The 20,030-nt window shown below is 34.6% G+C and overlaps 1 protein-coding gene across 22 annotated transcripts in view; it reads left to right on the top strand.

Moving 5' to 3' along the window:
- Nucleotides 1-20,030, top strand: part of SOX5 (SRY-box transcription factor 5) — a 1,038,891-nt gene that overhangs the window by 662,534 nt on the left and 356,327 nt on the right. For 18 of the 22 annotated variants that reach the window (XM_009180371.4, XM_021923251.2, XM_021923253.2 and 15 more), the window contains one exon: nt 10,463-10,694. In XM_009180371.4, the coding sequence (XP_009178635.1) occupies nt 10,463-10,694 (232 nt within the window). The remainder of the gene's footprint in view (nt 1-10,462; nt 10,695-20,030) is intronic. The other 4 variants (XM_021923254.2, XM_021923255.2, XM_009180377.4 and 1 more) reach the window with 1 other exon arrangement.

The raw sequence follows: 20,030 nt of genomic DNA, 5'->3' as shown, positions 1-20,030 counted from the left end.
AGGCAAGAACAATGCCTCCCTTGAGAAGGGGGGAAAAAGTCTACTGCAGTCACAATTTTGATGTAAAATTTAAATCATCCCTCCACATCCTGTGGACTTAGAGCTGTCAGAAAGGCAAAACCCATGCTCAAATGGAAAAAGCTTTTTATTTCCGTAAAAAGTATACATTCTCTAACTAGAAATAAAAAGTTACAGAATCACAGATCTTAAGGCTAGATTATTCTAAGTAATTTATAGATAAATGAAACAAAAGGACTTTTGACATTTTTAACCTGTAGATGGCTGAAGGTTAAACATATTTTTCAGTTTGCGATTAATGACAAATGTGCAACAATACATGAATTAAATAATTTACAACAAAATGCTCTTATTGGACTTCGTTGTTTTCTCCCAAAGTTATGTGTGTGGTCATTTTATCTACAACTTAAAAGAAATTTATCTTCAATACTTAAAAGTCTTAATCATTTCTATTATTTTTCTTCAAGGTGACTTGATTGAAATTTAGTATCTTTGATGATTAGAGAGATTCTGTGATCAAATGTTTTATCTCAAATAAAGGTGTTTCTGTTTTTGAGATAAGGAAATAAAATTATTACAATTTTTAATGATTCAAGGTAAAGTTCGGCAAAATTTTAAGTAGAACGTGCTTATTGCCATACTCTTTCTTGTAAATCATGAGAAAAGTATTGTAATTTTTTTCAAAACAATATAGAATTATGTTAAAACACTTACTACCTCTTTTTAATGAAAGTGAATTTATACATAGGAGTCATAAAAGTTCCCATAAACTAGTTTTCCTTCAGTTTTGCTGTATGTATCATCATTAATTAATCTTTTTCAAGTATTAAACATTATAAAATGATTTCAGTGGAGTTTAATTAAATATTTTTTCCTCTGTTTTATTTATCAGGACTACTGTTACTTTAGGCACATAGTAAGCATGGATTAATATCAAAATAATGTAATGAAACAGAAAGTCATTTTAGCTGACAGATATACTTGTTTAGATAAATTTCAACCCCCTAGCCCAACTATGTTACTCATAATAAAACAGTCTTCTGACTGGAACATTTTCTGGGTGTCTCCAGCCAATAAGACAAAGCCTAATTTTGGAGTAAAATTTTAGTGATTTACAGTTATTAGTGAAACAGTAAGAAAACAAAGGAGCAAAGGAAGAGCTGAATTGTGATTTCTGAATCACTGTAGGATGGAATTTGGCTGCCATAAACTGTTTTCAAATGTTTGTCTCCCTGTTTAGAAAAGGATAGAACAGTAGAAGTGGAGTTAACAGAACAAAAATGGACATTTTATAGTTAGTTTTCCTGCTCACTTTAGGTACATTATTTCAAAAACTTTTAAAATATTCTGTGTCCAACTAGTAGTAAAGAAGCACTCATTTCTGTCAGATAATGACAAGAATCAGATTCTATTTCTGAGACTTTCCTTATTGATCTTCAACTTGCTTTTTTTCTTTTTCATTTTATACCATTTCCTGGGAGAACTTTGTACCTTTACATTGTTTTGCGCATCTTATCCTCCCCTCCATCTCTGACTTTGGTGGCATGGAAGAGGCTGGGAAAAACTATTTGGTAAAAGTAGTGATGCTACTTTGCTAGTGATGCTAGCAAAGAGAACAGCAAAAAGGTGGGGAAGAAGTGAAAAGTGGTGCTCTTCTTGTCAGAAAGAAGGAAAGGTGTAATGAAGTACTTAATCTCAATGCAGAGAACATCTCAGAAACTAAACATGTGGCAAGCTAAACATAGGAGGCAACCTTGATGAAGATCACTTCAAAAGTTGTTGACCACATTTTTGATGAACATGTTTTTAAATAGTTTGAACTTTTGTAACGTGTAATAAAAGATTTTGTATAAACTCAGATTATATTTAAAAACAGAATATTAATTTATTCATAAGTAAATATAGCTCAAAAGTAGTTTTGATTTTAGATTTACATGTTATGGTAAATTTTGTTGATCTCCACTCTGGTGAAATGCACAGTAAAGATTACAAGGAAGTTTATCTTTTTTATTATTCTATGTTGTCTGTTTCTATATTTCTTTGAAATTTGTGTTTCTACTTCAATTTATATTTTATGCCAGGACCTGATGAACTTGTTCATGCTGCTAAATAACAGTATAATGAATGAGATCTTTGTATGTGGGAAGAAATGGGTAGAGAAGTATGGAGATTGGCATGTTCTATATCAGAAACTGATGGCAAAGAAGATTTAGAGAAAAGAGAAGAAAAATGGTATAGAAGTTTGAAAGACTGCGTGTTTACCTTAAATAAATTTTCTATTTAAATGACTTCTGAATATTATATATGAAAGACTTGGTTATAAAAAATTGACACAGAATGCTCAGAGTAAACTCTCAACTTAGAAAAATAAAGATGTTCAAAACATGTAAGAGGGAAAAGGAAAGTGTGAACTATATGATATAATAATAATTGAAATTCAGAGATAAAAGTAATGAAACTGAATTTTTTCTTATTACAGTGATATGCTAAGTTTGTGTAATTCTGTTTATACATCAAATAAAAGTGTTTGTTGTTTCATTCATTTGAATTAGAAACCTTTCTATTCAAGCTCAACGTATGTTTTGATTTGCCATATTGGATAAGTAACATTCTATTGTGAAAGAATCTTTAATACACAGTAAAGTTTAATTCCTAATATTGATTAGTCTTTTCACAACAACCTTAATTACAAAAGGAACCAGGCAAGTAAATGTCCTGAACAAATAGTCTTGCTACTCAAAAAACTTAAGACACATAACTTCCAGGAAAGTATTATTCTCTTTGAATTGCCAATTTTTGTTTTGCTTTGCATATCCATCTTCAGTGTTCCCTTAAGAAGGTGCAATCTATTAAATATTTTTAATTAAACTAATTCTTTGAGACAGGGTCTCAACTTTATTGCCCAGGTTGTCATGCAGGAGCACTGTCATAGCTCACTGCAGCCTTGCTCCCCTGGGCTCAAGCAGTCCTCCCACCTCAGCCTCCCGAGTTGCTCGACTACAGGCACAGGCCATCATGCCCGGCTAATTTTGTAATTATTTTGTAGAGACAGAGTCTCCCAGTTTTGCAGGCTGGTGTCATATTCCAGGGCTCAAGGAATCTTCCTGCCTTGGTCTCCCAAAGTGCTAGAATAAAGGATTGAGCAACCACACCGAGCCCTCTGTGTCTGATCCATTCTTCATTACCCTGTTGAATTATTCTATTTTCTGGGAAGCTTTTTCTGATTAGTTGAGATATCATCTATTATCTGTCTATCTATCTCCTGTAGCACTCATATTTTTAAAAAGGCATTCACCTTACAATATTCTTTCTTGATTTATTAATTATGTTGCTGCTAACAGGCACATAGCATTTTTCACTGAATGTTTTTCCACTAATGAATGAATGTGTGTATAAATGGATGAGTAGGTATATAGTTCCTATTTCCATCGAAACTCTAACTTCCTTAAAGGTAAAGCAGAAGGGTCATCATCTCTAAATTGCCTGTTTTATTTATAACACAAAGGTAACTTGCTTGGCACAAAATAGGGACTCATTCAATTCATTAATTTATTCATAAAAGAAATGCATTGCCAACTTTGTGCTAAGAATTATACTGCCCTATTATTAATTGTGTCTCATTTGGTGTAGAGGATTAGAATATTTGGGAAAACAAATGCAGAGCAATTTGGAAAGGCCTTTATCATACACGTAAAGTCCCATCCTTCACAGTAATTTTGGTGACATAAAGTGAAATAGTCAAAAACAGAACTGTATTTGAAAAAATTTTACATGAAAGACATGCTACATGATACGGGAATTGAAGAAATTAAAATGACATTTTTGTTTTCCAGATGGTTCTCTTGTTGTTTCAGATACTGTGTATACTAATAAAAAATGTTTAATTCTTTTATGCATGCAACTGAAAAGGTTGATGATATAGTCTGAGATTGGACAATGGTGCTTCTGCCATGGTGGTAAGAAGGGATGGCTTTGTAGAAGAACTGGAATTTGAGTTTCCTCTTTCTAGATATTTATTTTTGCAATTTTTTAATATATAACTGCAAACTTGAAGATAAATAATATTATCATGCCAAAAGAACAACCAGTAGAAGGCACTGCATCCTAGGATTTTAATTTATGTATTATCTAGTCAAAGGTTAAAATATTTAAAGAAAGAAACTTTAAAAAAGAATCTACTATATAAGGAAAGCAATTCCTATTCTGAGTCTTTCATCTTATAATGTTCCAAATGCAGAATATCTTTAACTCTGTATATGTCATTTTCCAGAATAATTGTACCAAAGAACATTTCCTTAAAGTTTTTTTAAAGTTTTTTTCAGTAAGTAGGTGATACCTCAGTGATAAGTCTATTAGTAATTGACTATGTAGTGTTTATTGGTAAACTTACTTAACTCTTATAATCTTTTACTTAGACGTGTTAAATATAATATTTTTAACCAGAGCTATACTATTTTTCACAAGTTTTCAAAAAACATTATTATACAGAGCTTACCAATTCCTTTATGTTGAAATTATTAAAAAGAAGAATACTATTATTGAACTCTGTTTTCTTATTTCTGACAATACCGAGACATATTCGAAGCATATTTGTCCTGTAAGATTAAATCCTAAAGCTATACATAGGTAGGGCATAATCAGAGGGTTGCTGGTTTTAGTTAGTAGCTATTCATGTAACATGTATACTGAAAGACTGTTATTTTCAGAAAGGGTCTAAGTACTGGGCAAGTAGCTGTGAACAAAAATATAGTCTGCCTACATGGATGTTATAGTGGGAGAGATTGACTGTAAACAAATAAGTATAAAATGTATTAAGTGATTATAAAGGCTGTGAACAAAATGGGGTAAGGACTAAGAATGGAATGGAGTACAGGTTTAGGACAAATGACAAAGGAAGGCCTTACTGAAGAAATAATGTTTGAGCAGAAAACTAAATGAAGAGAGGAAGAAGGCAAGTATATGTCTAGGGTAGGAGGATTCCAGACTGATTAAAATACCAACTATGAAAAAGAAGTGCTTAAATCAATGGTATATTTTTTTTATTGCTGCTGTATCAAATTATCACAAATGTAGTGACTTAAAAAATATGAATTTATTCTTTTACAGTTTTGGAGGTCAGAAGTCCTACAATCAAGGTGTTGTCAGGGCCACATTTCTTCTAGAGGCTCTAGGAAGGGATCTGTTCCATTGCATTTGTAGCTTGTAGAGGCTGCCTACATTCCTTGGCTAATGGCCTCATCTTCCATCTTCAAAGTCAGTAGCATAGTATCATCCAGTCTCTGCCTCTGATTCTGACTTTTCTTCTCCCTCTTATAAGGGTGTTTATGATTTCTTTGGACCCACCAACAATATTCAGAATTATCTCCCCAGTTCAGATGTCAAAATACTCAATTTAATTACACATGCAAAGTCCCTTTTGACATCTAAGGTGTTAAGACCTGGACATCTTGGTTTGTGGGGCATTATTCTTTTCTTTTTTTTTTTTCTTTTTAGACAGGGTCTTGCTCTGTCGCCAAGCTGGAGTGCAGTGGCACTATATTGGCTCACTGCAACCTCGGCTTCCCTGGTTCAAGCGATTCCCCTGCCTCACTCAGCCTCCCGAGTAGCTAGAACTACAGGCATGTGTCACCACACCCAGCTGATTTTTTGTATTATAGTAGAGACGGGGTTTTACCATGTTGGCCAGGCTGACCTCATGATCCATCCACCTCAACCTCCTAAAGTGCTGGGATTACAGGCATAAGCCACCACGCCTGGTTTGGGGGACATTATTTTTACTACTACCAAATTATTTGCAACATTGACTGCATATTAAAATCACTGGGGAACTTTAAAAATTTCTGATACCCAGTCACCCTCCAGAACCAATAACATCAGAATTTCTAAGGGTAAGACCCAGGGATCAGTATTTTTTAAACCTCTCCAGGTAATTCCAATGTGCAGGCAAAGGTTTAGAACCACTGCTTTATCTTTCTGTTGCAGCCTTACAGCTTCTACCCTACCACTAAGTTTGCCTTCCATGTCTGAACACATTGGGGATAACCTACTTGCAGAGTGATTATAAGACACTTGGAGAGCCTTCAGCCAATAGCAAAAGACCCCAGTAGTTTTATATTTACTGTCACATTTATCAAGAGTAGCTTAGTTATGCAGAATGCTACGAGGGGAAGCAAAGGGAAGGAGACTCCTTGTAAAAGCAAGTTACTTTTTACAAGTAAGCATGTTTCTTATTTTGTTCATGTAACTCAGCAATTCCAGGAGTATTACAGACTACAGTTGGGATTTGATCCATATTCCTCAATCTCTTCTTTTTTTCAAGTAAGCTTGAACCCTAAGTTTATATAATACTTTCTAAAAGTATCTCTGCATCTTTGCTTTTATTATTACTTCCTATATGAAATTCCCTCTCTATTTATCCTAAGACTTTTTATTTCTCCTTTTTCCTTGAAAGCCAACTGGTTCAACAGTTCTATGAGACATTTAGGGATGCTCTGGTCCTCAAGAAACTCTCAGATACTTAGCTATAATGTCATTTGGCCTTTGGACTGAACTCTCTTTCATTAGTATTTATTCTTTTATTTAAAATATTCTCAACCAGCTCATAAGCTTCTTTAACCAGAGGCTGAGAAATACATTTTTTATTCCCATTAAATAAGTGTCTTGCACATGGTAGATGATCATCGAATAGTTGTTAATGATTTGGAAGATTTTGCTTGTGCCTTAAAATTAGATGTCATATCTTTCAAGAAAGTTTTTTGACCACAAAGTGAGATAAGACCAGTGTTATGTCATCATAGCTCCCCAAGGCAGTTTCACATTAGATTATATTTGTCTGTCTTATGTCAGTTTCTTTGAAGTCTGAATTTTGTTCATTGGTAAGTCTAGCGCCACAGAAGTGACAAAAATCATCTCTAAAGGATAAGAGCATATACCAGCCTAGATGCTCACATTGTTACAAATTGCAACACAGATATGTAGTTAGTGTAAGTCATATAGTATAAGCTATATATCTCAGAGGAACAATATATGCAAACTTGTGGTGCCTTCTTTTTTTTTTTTTTTTCTCCTTGAGACGGAGTTTCACTGTTGTTGCCCAGGCTGGATGCGATGGTGTGATCTCGGCTCACTGCAACCTCCGCCTGCCAGGTTCAAGTGATTCTCCTGTCTCAGCCTCCTAAGTAGCTGGGATTACAGGCATGCGCCACCATGCCCGGCTAATTTTGTATTTTTAGTAGAGATGGAGTTTCTCCATGTTGATCAGGCTGATCTGGAACTCCTGACCTCATGTGATCCGCCTGCATCGGCCTCCCAAAGTGCTGGGATTACAGGCATAAGCCCCTGCACCTGGCCTGTGGTGACTTCTTAATGAGACTTTTTTCTGCCCAAGATGAAACGCTTTGATAGATGGACAAAAATTTAAGAATCTGATGTTATTGGTGATTTTGTTGTCAATATTTTTAGAAGTACTATGGGTCATAGTAAACATGAATAATACAACCAAGAGATTCATATATCTATATGTAATTTGTTATATAGTTTACTTTTCTGAGTTAGTAGCCTATCATTGAAATATAACCATGGTTGCTTTTATTATAACGATTTAACAAATCTTTAAGCAATCTTTTACTTGAATTAAAAATACGTTCAAGTCCAATGCATTAAGAACATTCAGTAACACTCTGAAAATGGAATTGAAATAAGCATGAAATATGTGACATTCTAGGACCAGTTTGCCTTCTGGCATCATGACTATTTCATGTTCAGTGTTATAAACCTTAACCTTTTTGCTCTCCAGAATGCTATATATAGAGAATACTTACCCAGTTAAATAGAAAGTTAATTTAGGTTCTGAAATAACCAGAAGTTTTCATAAAACTCTCAATATCTTGTCTGTCTACCTTAACAACCTATGTCTACTTTTGGACTTTCCGTTTTCATAACTGATGTTAATAATGATATGAATAAAGTAGAAATCAAAAGAAAGCTCATGGTTCTGAAGGTCATAGAATTGTATTAACTTAGGAAAGGCTAGCTGATCTTGCTTTCTGCTTTGATGACTCAGAAACTGGCTCTTGTCAACAGACTAGAGTTTTTAGACATTGAGAGACTGCATATGAGGCTGAGGCAGACACCAGAATACCAATATATTAATTCCAGTAAGAATGATAATGCCCACTCAGACCACAAATGCTAAGGTTTGTATAACAAAGGCGTAATCTCCTTATAGTCAAGCTACATGCAAAACTAAGAAATAATTAAAAGTTTCTTTATTAGTTTAATAAATCACTTCACAAAGACCTCAAACATTTTAAGCCTGTTCTGTCCACAAACTCTTTACATGAGAATCAGAAGTTTGCCTGGAGAACATGGAGTCAGAACAGTGAGAATTAAATATCTCTAGTGTTCATGGGTTATGATGTTTAATAATATATCAATTTAGTGTGTGAATTGGTATTGCCAATTAAACTAGAACTATTCTGGCTTTGTTAACTCTAGCTCCTCACATACTTCTCCATACTTAGAGTATATAGAGTATATACTTGCAATAGGCCTTGTTCGTGGGATTGGAAATAGTTAAAATTAGTTGAAATGTGGTATCCAAATCTACTTCTCCTTTAGACAATGCTGACATGGTAGCTGCCCCTGTTTCCTCCTCTTTATCTGTTTCTTTGGCTGATCAACACCTGTACTGTTAAGATTTTGTTTTGAACACTTGCTATAACATCTGATCGGTTTACTGTTAAGTATTGCTGGCCAGGGAGCATTTCTCTAAAGGGAAACTTTCTATTTTATGTTGATTTTATAGTGAAACCCTTTATTAGGCAATTTCTTTTCCTCATGTTTGAGTGTTTTTGTTTTTTGAGGGTGGGTGGGGCACACTGTAGTTTTAGTTTGTTAAATAAACAGGGGCTATGATTTATTGAGTGTGTATTCTGTGCTAAATAATACACTAGTTATTTTTCACATGGTACATAGTCCATTTTCAAAAAGCCTTACGAGTGGATGTTTTTCACCTTAAAGATAAGTAAGTTGAGATAGAGAAATTAAGTCTCAGTAAGTGACAGAATCAGTATTTTCATTCTGGCTTGTCTGATTGTAAAGCCCTTATATTTTTCTACTGTCCTAATATTTTTAATAGCATATCTCCTGTACTTGAATGCGTTTTTTCTTTTGAAACTTCTAACACTAAAAATAATATTATTCAGCAATGATTAGAGGCATTTTGGGGAACACATTTTAAATTTAAAAATCAGTGATCTATATGAAGGAAGTGTTGTGGCAGTTAGTAAATACTTCCCTGCCTCCCATCTCACTGGTCTAGAATAAGAATGAATGATTTTGTAAACACTCTTTGTTGAACAAAAAATAACAGCTTTTTCAAGGTCAGATTAAGTTGTAAATACTACAAGAAAGTTTTTTAAATTAAATATTTTAACTTGACTTTATTTCTATACAAATAATTTAATGAAAGGACAAGGAATTTTCTATTTAAAATATTTGCCACATATTTTTAACCTCTGGTAATATTCTGAATCAGACTCAAGTACAAAGAAAATGTTTAATTCTTGTTCAATTATCTAAGCTCATTTTCATGTAGGCTTTAGCTCATCAAAACAAAATATCCTCCTTTGGATTTTTTTAATTTTATTTAAGTATCCTAAGGATAAATAAGTCAGAATTATTCACATCTAAATCATTCATGGAGTTGTGAAAATAGAATTGAAATATTTGAATATTCTCACCTTTTCTTTTACTACCTTGCAACTTTGTTATTATAACTAAATGCCCAAATTGGGTAATTTGGAGAGATGAGGGAAAGAAAATTCTCAAATGTTTTAAGATTAACAGTGATTGTAAAATTTATTCAATCCATAATAAGCTTTAAACAAATATTAAACTTTCAGTCAGTTGCTCTAAGGTTAGCTTATAACCAGTATTTCTACATTTTACAATAATCTTACTTTCAATAAAATGCAAATTTGTTTTAATGGCAATCATTTATATATTGAGTCTATTTTTTGATGAAAGAAATCTTAGTTATTTCTCTTCTTTTAAACTGCCAACAGTATTTGCTATTCATAGATGTTCTGTCTTCAATAAGGTCTATCAGAGTGTAAAACTAGATGGGTATTTTTCTTTCCTCTAAAATGGAATGGTCTTTCATTATGCAGTGTTCTTAGGTGAATTCTCTTGTTTAAGAAGCCAGAATACAAGAGAGTGCTATATTAGTGTATTATTCTCACAACAAACAAGCACTGTTCTGTTGCTACCTGCTTGGCCATTGTTTCTGATTGTGTGTGCTTTGCAGTGGTATTTGGATGGTTTCCTGGCTCTCTGCTAGCACAAAAAGGCATTTCTGTTACAATGGCCCCTAACCACACAATGACGGCATTAAGGATTTATGTGGAGGTTTCATTATTTTCTCCTCTTTTGTTCCTTCCAGGATGTCTTCCAAGCGACCAGCCTCTCCGTATGGGGAAGCAGATGGAGAGGTAGCCATGGTGACAAGCAGACAGAAAGTGGAAGAAGAGGAGAGTGACGGGCTCCCAGCCTTTCACCTTCCCTTGCATGTGAGTTTTCCCAACAAGCCTCACTCTGAGGAATTTCAGCCAGTTTCTCTGCTGACGCAAGAGACTTGTGGCCATAGGACTCCCACTTCTCAGCACAATACAATGGTAGGTTTCTCATGGTTTATTGTGCCTACACTCACTTTTTGACCAGTCTACTCCTCTAATAGTTTGGCCTCAGTCCTTTGCTTTATAATTAACATCTACTTAATAAGCCATGCACAAGATTCACTCCTGGCATCTTAGAATTCTTTAAATTTGTTCCAATAAGCAGCATAAGATATGCTGTTTTCTGTGTCTTTTGTATTTTTCAAGACTTCTTGCATTTGAGACACTTGCAATTTAATTAGAGGGAAAAAACATACGAAATATAAAAATAATGTTAAAGTAAGATATTTAAAATTATTCAGCCTGAAAATTTGGTGTCATTATTTTTCTAATAAAAGTTGTTTTTTTGTTTTTTTTTTTTTCTGATAGAGTTACAATGAACATAGTTTGAACATTTCCACCATGATAAATCAGTGTTTTACTATTTGTTGCTTTGCCAAGATTGGATTCTGTAATATTCCGTAACAGTCCTTGGAATTTCATAGAAGAATATATTTCATAGAGAGTATAGTTTTCTAATATGACTGCACTAATTTCTAATTCAGGCCTATTCACACTGTTGTTTTGTTAATTCACTAATTGTTTTTTGCATCCTATTCTGGAATATGCAACTCTGGGTAAATCCTCTGACCTCTTATCTTGGGGTCTGGATCACTGTAGAAAATTAGGGGCTGGGCGCGGTGGCTCAAGCCTGTAATCCCAGCACTTTGGGAGGCCGAGACGGGCGGATGGAGATCGAGACCACCCTGGCTAACACAGTGAAACCTCGTCTCTACTAAAAAAAATACAAAAAAACTAGCCGGGCAAGGTGGCGGGCGCCTGTAGTCTCAGCTGCTCAGGAGGCTGAGGCAGGAGAATGGCGTAAACCTGGGAGGCGGAGCTTGCAGTGAGCTGAGATCCGGCCACTGCACTCCAGCCTGGGCGACAGAGCGAGACTCCGTCTCAAATAAAAAAAAAAGAAAATTAGGAAACCAGGAATTCGTGGATGAGAGGAAAGAAGCCAGCATAGCATCTCTGGCTGCAGCTTAAACAGCACATACAAACACAAATAAGTCATTGTGGTCCTTCTTAGCAACTTAAATACATAGAATCATAACGTTAAGGAGGTGGCAGGGCACTTACCTACCATTAAAGGCACCCTCACCTTTTCAACATGGCTGCTTGGGTGGATGTCACATTTTTGTGATCCTTCCACCTTTTCTACTTTACGGATGTTAGTGTTGTTAATTTGAACCTGAATTACACCAACAAAAATATATTTTACCTTACATTCTTATACCTTTAAAGACAGCTCTGATTCTGCTAAATCTTATTTTTCCTCCAGGAAATTATTGCGTGTCATAAATATGCTTAGAACTGAAATATGTCCACTTGTTCAAGATTTTGAATTACTGCATGTGGAATTAAATCAAGAAGAAGAATCAGATATCTTCTGAGAGCTGTGTAATAGATTAATACTTTGATTTTCATATTAGATTTAAATATTCCCATTCAACATTTCAGCCTCATAGGTCAAGATTTCTTTGGGCATTTGACAATGCCAGCATTTTTCCACCAAGAATAATGTTTTAGGCTGGGCCTGGTGGTTCACACCTGTAATCCCAGCACTTTGGGAGGCCAAGGCGAGTAGGTCACTTGAGGTCAGGAGTTCAAAACTAGCTGGCCAAAATAGTGAAACCCCATCTCCACTAAAAATACAAGGATTAGCTGGGCATGGTGACACGTGCCTGTAATCCCAGCTATGCAGGAAGTTGAGGCAGGAGAATCGCTTGAACCCAGGAGGCGGCGGCTGCAGTTAGCAGAGATCGTACCACTACACTCGAGCCTGGTGACAGAGTGAGACTCCATCTCAATAATAATAATAGTAATATTTTAGCTAACTCATATGTCAGACATACAGAACTAGTGTTTTTAGCATTCCTCATGGTGTAATAACTCATTTAACCTTCACAGTAATTGAGTGAGGTATTATTATTAATTCTGTTTTACAGATGAGAAAACTGAGGCAAAGAGAGATTAAATAACTTGTTCAGATCAGCTAATTCATGGAAGGACCAGGGTTTAACCAAGCAGTCTGTCTTTGGAGTCCATGCTTACAAACATTATGCATGCTGCTTCTTCACAAGAGCACAGGCATATTTTATATTCTGATTATCTATTTCTTTGCAAGTTAAATCTTACTGCGCATCATTCCTCCCTCTCCTTTTTACTATGAGCTTACATAAGTTATGTACGATGATCAAACTTTTTATCTTCCTCTTACAAAGGTTAAACTAGGGAAAGGGGAAAATGGGTAGTACACAGCTCAGTAGGGTAAGGAAGTCAGACATTCCATTTGGCATGACATCACTCCTTGTGCCTTTTTCACATTTAATGCTTTCATCACTGTCCTCTTTCAGAAAATATCTAATTGGGAATAGTGTGATAGTATCATACACACAAATATATACATTTGAAGAGATGAATATAGATAATTATGACTAGAAGAATACCAAAAAGATAAAGGGAAGATGATTTTAAGTATACTCAAGGATGGGTATGAGGAAAGTATATTAAATTGATATATAATGTAGTTTCATGAGGGGATGCTGTGATGCAGATAGTTAATACAAATGAAACCATTCCTTTTTTTTGAGACAGTCTCACCCTGTGGCCAGGCCGCAGTGCAGTGGTGCAATCTCAGCTCGCTGCAATCTCCACCTCCCAGGTTTAAGCAATTCTCCTGCCTCAGCCTCCCAAGTAGCTGGGCTTACAGGCACCTGCCACCAAGCCCAGCTAATTTTTATATTTTTAGTAGAGACAGGGTTTCACCATGTTGGCCAGGATGGTCTTGATCCGCTGACCTCGTGACCCACCCACCTCGGCCTCCCAAAGTGCTAGGATTACAGGACTGAGCCACCGCACCTGGCCAAAACCATTGCATTTTTAATGGAGAATTCAGTCTAACTAAAAAATGATGAACTGCCTATGCTGTACCATGTTTTATGCGTGGCACTGTGGAAATTGATTTGAGTAAGATACAAACTTCTTTCCTCGATGAACTTCATCTAAAGCAGAAGTTCTCTTTAATTTTTTATTTTTTTAAGAGACAGGTTTACGCAGGCTGTAATGCAGTGGTGCTCACTGTAGCCTCGAACTCCTGGGCTCTAAAGCACAATTTCTTAACTGGGGTCTATAGATCTCCTAAAAAAAAGTTGAGAATTTTTCTATATGTGAGCATATCAGAGTAGCACTGTGATTTCCGCTGGATTCTTAAGTAGATCTGTAACCTAAAAGGTTAAGATCTGTTATTCTAGAAGTTAGTACAGTTTGGATACAAATGATTGTTTTAGTGATATCAGCACTTATACTTTTCTGTTATATTTTTAATTAGTTTCCAAATTTGTTTCTGCTCTGCTGCATACGTTTCTTGATTGCAGCTGTTTTTTCTGTCTTGAGTAGGTAGTTGGAAGAGTTACCTATATGGTCTCAAGCATTCAACCTCTTTCCAAACTTACTTTCAACTTCCACAAGACTTGTTTTCCTGATAAATGACTTGGACTGTTTACGTCACTTTTGAAACTAATATGTGCTCTGTTGCACATAGAATTTAGTCCAAAACACCTTTTCTTAGCAAAAGAAAAATCTCTGTAGACTAGCATCAAACTGTGGCTTCAGTGTCTTCTATTAACACATCCTACTATGGACACAATGCCCTGGTGATGCCAAGCTTTTCACACATGTTCATGAACATACCAGATGGCCTTTGAATGGCACAGTTTTATTCTTTCTACTTGGAAAACTCTCTATTTTCATATGTTACCTTCCTGGTGAATTATGTTTCCTCCCACAAGACTCAGTTCAAAAAATTGCTTTTTCTTAGATGCTTTTACTGACCTCCCAAGGCAAAATGGTTACTGCATTATTATTTCGTCCATGAGAATTATTTATATATTTTCTCATGATCTACGTTATAACTTATTTATTGACATATCTGCCTTTTTATATACTGTATTCCTTTTTGAAGGCATAGTCATATATATGTATATTTATGTTTCTGGGATCTAACATATACTAGATATTCAGTTTATGATTATTGACTAAGTGAGTTTACATGGATAAGTAAATATGTTTTAGGCAGAGTAGTTAAGGACAGTAATTAATAGTGATTTCATTTTCTAGCAATTGTAGAACTAAAGTAGAATCTACTAATGTATAATATATCCAGAAAGCAGAAAGTCATGATATATTCAAATTGTCAAACTTATTAAGATTTATTTTACTCATGTATCAAAATTATTGAATATATTTGTAGTATTCTTCAATATAAATAATTTCTCTTTTTATTCTGGCTACCAGGCCATTGTCATATTCACAAAATAGGTTATTTTATTTCAGTAAGGAAATACATTCTCTCTTTTTTTCTATTCCATATCTTGGAAAACAGGGAATGCTTCATAGTCTTTATATCACAGAGTTCAATTTAAGAAAAAAAAAAGACAGTTTTTCATTGTATATTTGTGTGTGACATTAATACTTCATTCTCAAATAAAGAAGAGAGATGCTGGGAGGTATATATTTTGTATTACCTGAATAGGTTAGCGACAAAATACAACTGTTGAGTAATCCCTGTAATGCTGGCTTGAAGTTATGGAGAAATGCTTTTAGTATAAAACTTAAGTTGGAAAGAGTTCTTGAGATAGAAGTTCTGTACACTTAATTACAATTCCCATATAAAGACTTGGAGGAATTAGAATGCTTTGTTCAGTTTCAGGTTATGCAAATGTTAAGGTTTGAAACTGAGTCAGATAAAGATGTAATTCTTCCTTTCTGAAATTGTGTTTATTGCCTCAGTATTTTGGAGAAATAAACTAAATGCCTAAAAGCGACTTCCAAACAACTGTAAGTGGTATAAATACTTAAAGTTCATTTATTCTTGGAATATTTCACTCAGTGTTCAGAGTGTATTACAGATGAGCTTTCTTAAGCACACTATGTACTTATACATATATTCATAAAATATTGTCAGATTTCTAATCAAGGTAAGATTGAGACAGATTGTTATAAATCTATGAAAAAGACTGATTCTGTTGGTTCCTTCTCTGAAGCTTTCATAATCTTGCCAAGCAATTAAGAGCAACATTTGATTCTCATATAATCTTCACAAAGTTGAAAGCAATGTGAAAGTCTGATTCTGACATTAGTGAAAAGGCAGTCCTGAGCTTTATTCTTATTGGTAGTTAAATCTCCAATGGTCTCCTTTATTGTTTTTCTTTTTTTTTTTTTTCAACTTGACTTTGGAGGCTGTTGCTTCAAAATTTTAGAGACAAGCAAGGATCACTGTAATTTTGGGGTGACTTTTAATAATAGTTTGGATATAGATGGATTTATTTGATGATGGAAAGGACTCTCCAGAGTGCATCCTCATGTCAATCAATATGAGAATTTGTGGGCACCAGAAAGGAATAGAGTACCTCTGAAGAGAAATCGAGTAGCAATATCAGAAGCAGCTGGGGTAACTCTATGGTGGCCATTTTGGTGCTCGTTTTCTGTCTGGTTGTATGCTACTTCTGTTGATTAGGTTGTTGTTCCAGTGTCAAATGTGATGTGAAATGAAAGTCTTGACCACCTGTGGTTGTTGAATAATCAGTTGTCATTATTTAAATAAAAAGCATATTTTATCTTAGCCAAATTCTCTTTTGATTCCTTAAAATACTGGTGTGTTGAGTGAACAGTGTAATTATTATTATTATTATTATTATTATTATTATTATTATTATTGAGATGGAGTTCCACTCTTGTTGCCTAGGCTGGAGTGCAGTGGCACTATCTCGGCTCACTGCAACTTCCGCCTCCCATGTTCAAGTGATTCTCTGGCCTAAGCCTTGCGAGTAGCCAGGATTACAGGCACCCGCCACCATGCCGAACTAATTTTTGTGTTTTTAGTAGAGATGGAGTTTTGCCATGTTGGCCAGGCTGATCTCGAACTCCTGATCTCAGGTAATCCGCCCGCCTTGGCCTCCCAAACTGCTGGGATTACAGGCGTGAGTCACCATGCCCGGCCAATATTTTCATTTTAAAAAATAATTTAGGTTTTTCATTCTAGAGGTAGCTGAATTTTATTATGAAATAAATACTGTGTGTGTGTATTTTTTAACATGTGAAGATCTATTGGATTTGAAAGTGTGTTATTAGTATCTAATTTATTGTTTATACTGATGGCATTTTCTTGAAATTGTTAAAGAACTCTGAATATATAATCTCTTATTTGACTTTGTCATATATCTTAATGTTAATATGCTTAAACATTACACATATACTGATTATCATAAAGCAACATTCACCGTGAGTCAGTTTTCTTCCTGAAGTCCATCAAAAGAAGAAAAAAGTATCTTTTTAAGTTGATCTTCTGTAGAGTTTGGAAATATACCTGAGATCCTAAGTATAACATTATAGCAAATCTCCGACATATGAAATCCAACCCTAAACACTGAAAGAATTCATTCAATGCACATGATAGAGAGGCTTTTACTTGCTCAGGCTCACTGGCAGCTCCTGGGATGCTTTATTTACCCAAAATAATTTTAATTGCTGTATTATAGCTATGTCTTGAAATACTCTTTATATAAATTTTGCTTACAATCTAACAGTTAGTTATGTGTTTTCAATGTTTGACTAGGATGGTGTTATGCGTGTAATACTGTTCAGAAAATTTAACAAGGAAAAGAGAAAAATGCATGTGTTACTTAAAAATAAGTCACAGAATAGGGCCTTAATTACGGTATGGTAAAGATTTCTATTTTTATTTGGTGCTTTTTATAAGCTTTAAAATTTCTGGTTACCTTTGTACATCAAACTTAGCATAAGTTATTGTGATGCTATAATGCATATTGTCGTTAAACCAGTGTGGTTGTTGTGCCAGTTCTAATAATGAGAATTTCATTGTTTAGGGAGAGCATTCTCCTATACTCTAGACAAAAGTGTAATTACTTTTGAACGATGTGGAATGTGCTCAGTTTAATAGCATGGAGAATAGATTCAGAAACATTCAGATAAAGTAAGCTCGGAAGCCATATGTGCAGTGTGGCAGTATAAAATTATGATAGTAGGCAGTATAATTCTACACACACATACCCGATTTCACACAGTTTATCTATAAACTGTTGTTTCTGTAAGAGATAGGCTTGCTTATCTGAACAAGGCTAATTCAATTGAAACAAGGTAAAAATGCTGACAAGCATGTATTTGTTTTTTATGGTAAATTGATGTTTATCATACAATGAAATTACATTGTTACAAACAATATTCTGTAAATGTTGTCACAAAATACCACATGAAGCTGTTTATCTAGATATAATCCCAGGCTTGTGTTTAAGTGTAAGTGGTTCAATCATTATACTTGCATTGTTTTGGGAAATTACCCCCAGGGCTAGCAGGAATGGGGATGTGTGAAAAACAATCAGTTGGAGTCCATCAAAGCCACTGGATAAGTTGTGCAATAGATCATTTTGTCCTATTGCTATACAATTCCATTCAATCCAGTGGTGGGAGAAGGAGTCAAATGTTAAATTGAGAAAACTTTGATTCATTCATATGATGTCCACAGTATTTGAAGTACTTCTGTTGAGAGTAAAGTTAACTGGACCTTGAGAAATTAATGAGTATTCTCTCACATGAAAAAAAAAAAAAAGTGCTATGGGAGTTGTGAGATAGTTCAGGACACTTAATGAATGTCTACTATTATCCCCACACAGTGTAATGCAGTGATAGGGGGTAGGGGAACAAGCAAGTGCTTCCAGTGCCGTGGTAATAGGGGGAAATGTGTTAGCTTGAAAAGATTTGATCTAATGGAATCTAATGACTTTCATTTAACAGGGAGTGCTGCAGAAAGATTCAACTCAAATATATACAACGAATAGTTATCAGTGGAGGTATAGAAATGAATAAAAACTAGTATCTTCCCTCATGTAGTTTTTTTGTGTATATGTAGTATGAAGGTAAGAGAAGCACAAAATCACTGTAATGTAATATAAAATATTAGAACCCTGATACAGGAGCCTCACAGTTGACAAGTTTCTCATTTGTGGTGATCAAAATAAATTAACTTGAAATTATTTCCACTGAAAATAATTACTTGATATCTAGATATATATATATATACACACACACACACACACACAAACACACACACACAAACACACACACCACACACACTGGACCAATTACCATTAATTCAAGGTCTTTACTTTGTACTGGAATATAGTTTTGCTTTTGCCATGCAGATTTCTTTTCCAACAGAATTAACTCAGGAAAAATAAAAAAGGATGTTAAAAAAAGGGAAAAAATTGACCACAAAATATACTATGAAGCCTTTAATGTAAAATGTAGAAAAGTTAGGAAAATATGCACCTCATGTTAACAGGGATAAAACAACTACTTTAGATATTGAAGTTTTAAATGTTTCCTTTCTTTATCTGGGTGACCACCTTGAATGCAGTGGAGAGAATGATGAAATACTTGGCTGGGATACTGGAAATAGCAAGGACGCTAAGAAGCAATGCTGTAGACTTGCATGAATGCTGATCTTGATTTTGTGGCATGGATAGGTGGTCATCTTTATCTCATTTGTTATTCTCAGACATGCATTAAGAAAGGATTACTTATATTTAGAAGTTAAAAATAATTAGAAGTTTCTTTGCAATCCCACTTTATTATAGACATTTTGTTTTCAATTCTTCATCTTTCCTTTGATTATTTTCCTCCTTTGCTTCTCTTTTTCCTCTTTCTTTCAATTTGCCTCTATCAGAAAACATTCTTAATAGATCTTCTTGTGAATCTCAATAGAGCCATTATTGGAAAGGAAGACAGGGTAGGAGAATCAGCACCATTGTGCTCTGATATATACTTCCTTCCTCTTATATGTTGCCACTTGGGGCTTTGCCAGACCTTCCTGCAGTCAGTCTAGGTTTCTCTTACTGCATATGATTAATAAAGATCTGTTGTTTTATGATTAAGTTTTAACTCGTTTTTAGTAACAGAAACTATGTAGTGAGTTCTTCACAAAACTATGTGGTATATTCAATGTATTCTAACATTGTATTATTTTACTTCTCTTTGGTGATCTAGTGTTGATAATAAATGGTGGTTTTATTTTCAGTGCCCATACTTAGCTAAACAACTCTTGAAACCCTGTATTGTTTCCCAAATTTTGTTTCGAAATCTTACCTAAGTAAATTCAAATATCTGTGAACTTATGCTTTAGCAGATACTGGTGTTCTTTATGTGCCTGTTACTAACTTTCACTTCAAGTTATTTGACAGCATGTGTCACTATTTCCAATCAGTTTTTGATTTAACT

Source organism: Papio anubis, chromosome 9, assembly GCF_008728515.1.
Source record: "Papio anubis isolate 15944 chromosome 9, Panubis1.0, whole genome shotgun sequence".
Classification (NCBI taxonomy): domain Eukaryota; kingdom Metazoa; phylum Chordata; class Mammalia; order Primates; family Cercopithecidae; genus Papio; species Papio anubis.
Note: the sequence above shows the minus strand (reverse complement) of the source record. Positions and strands in the feature narration are given on the sequence as shown.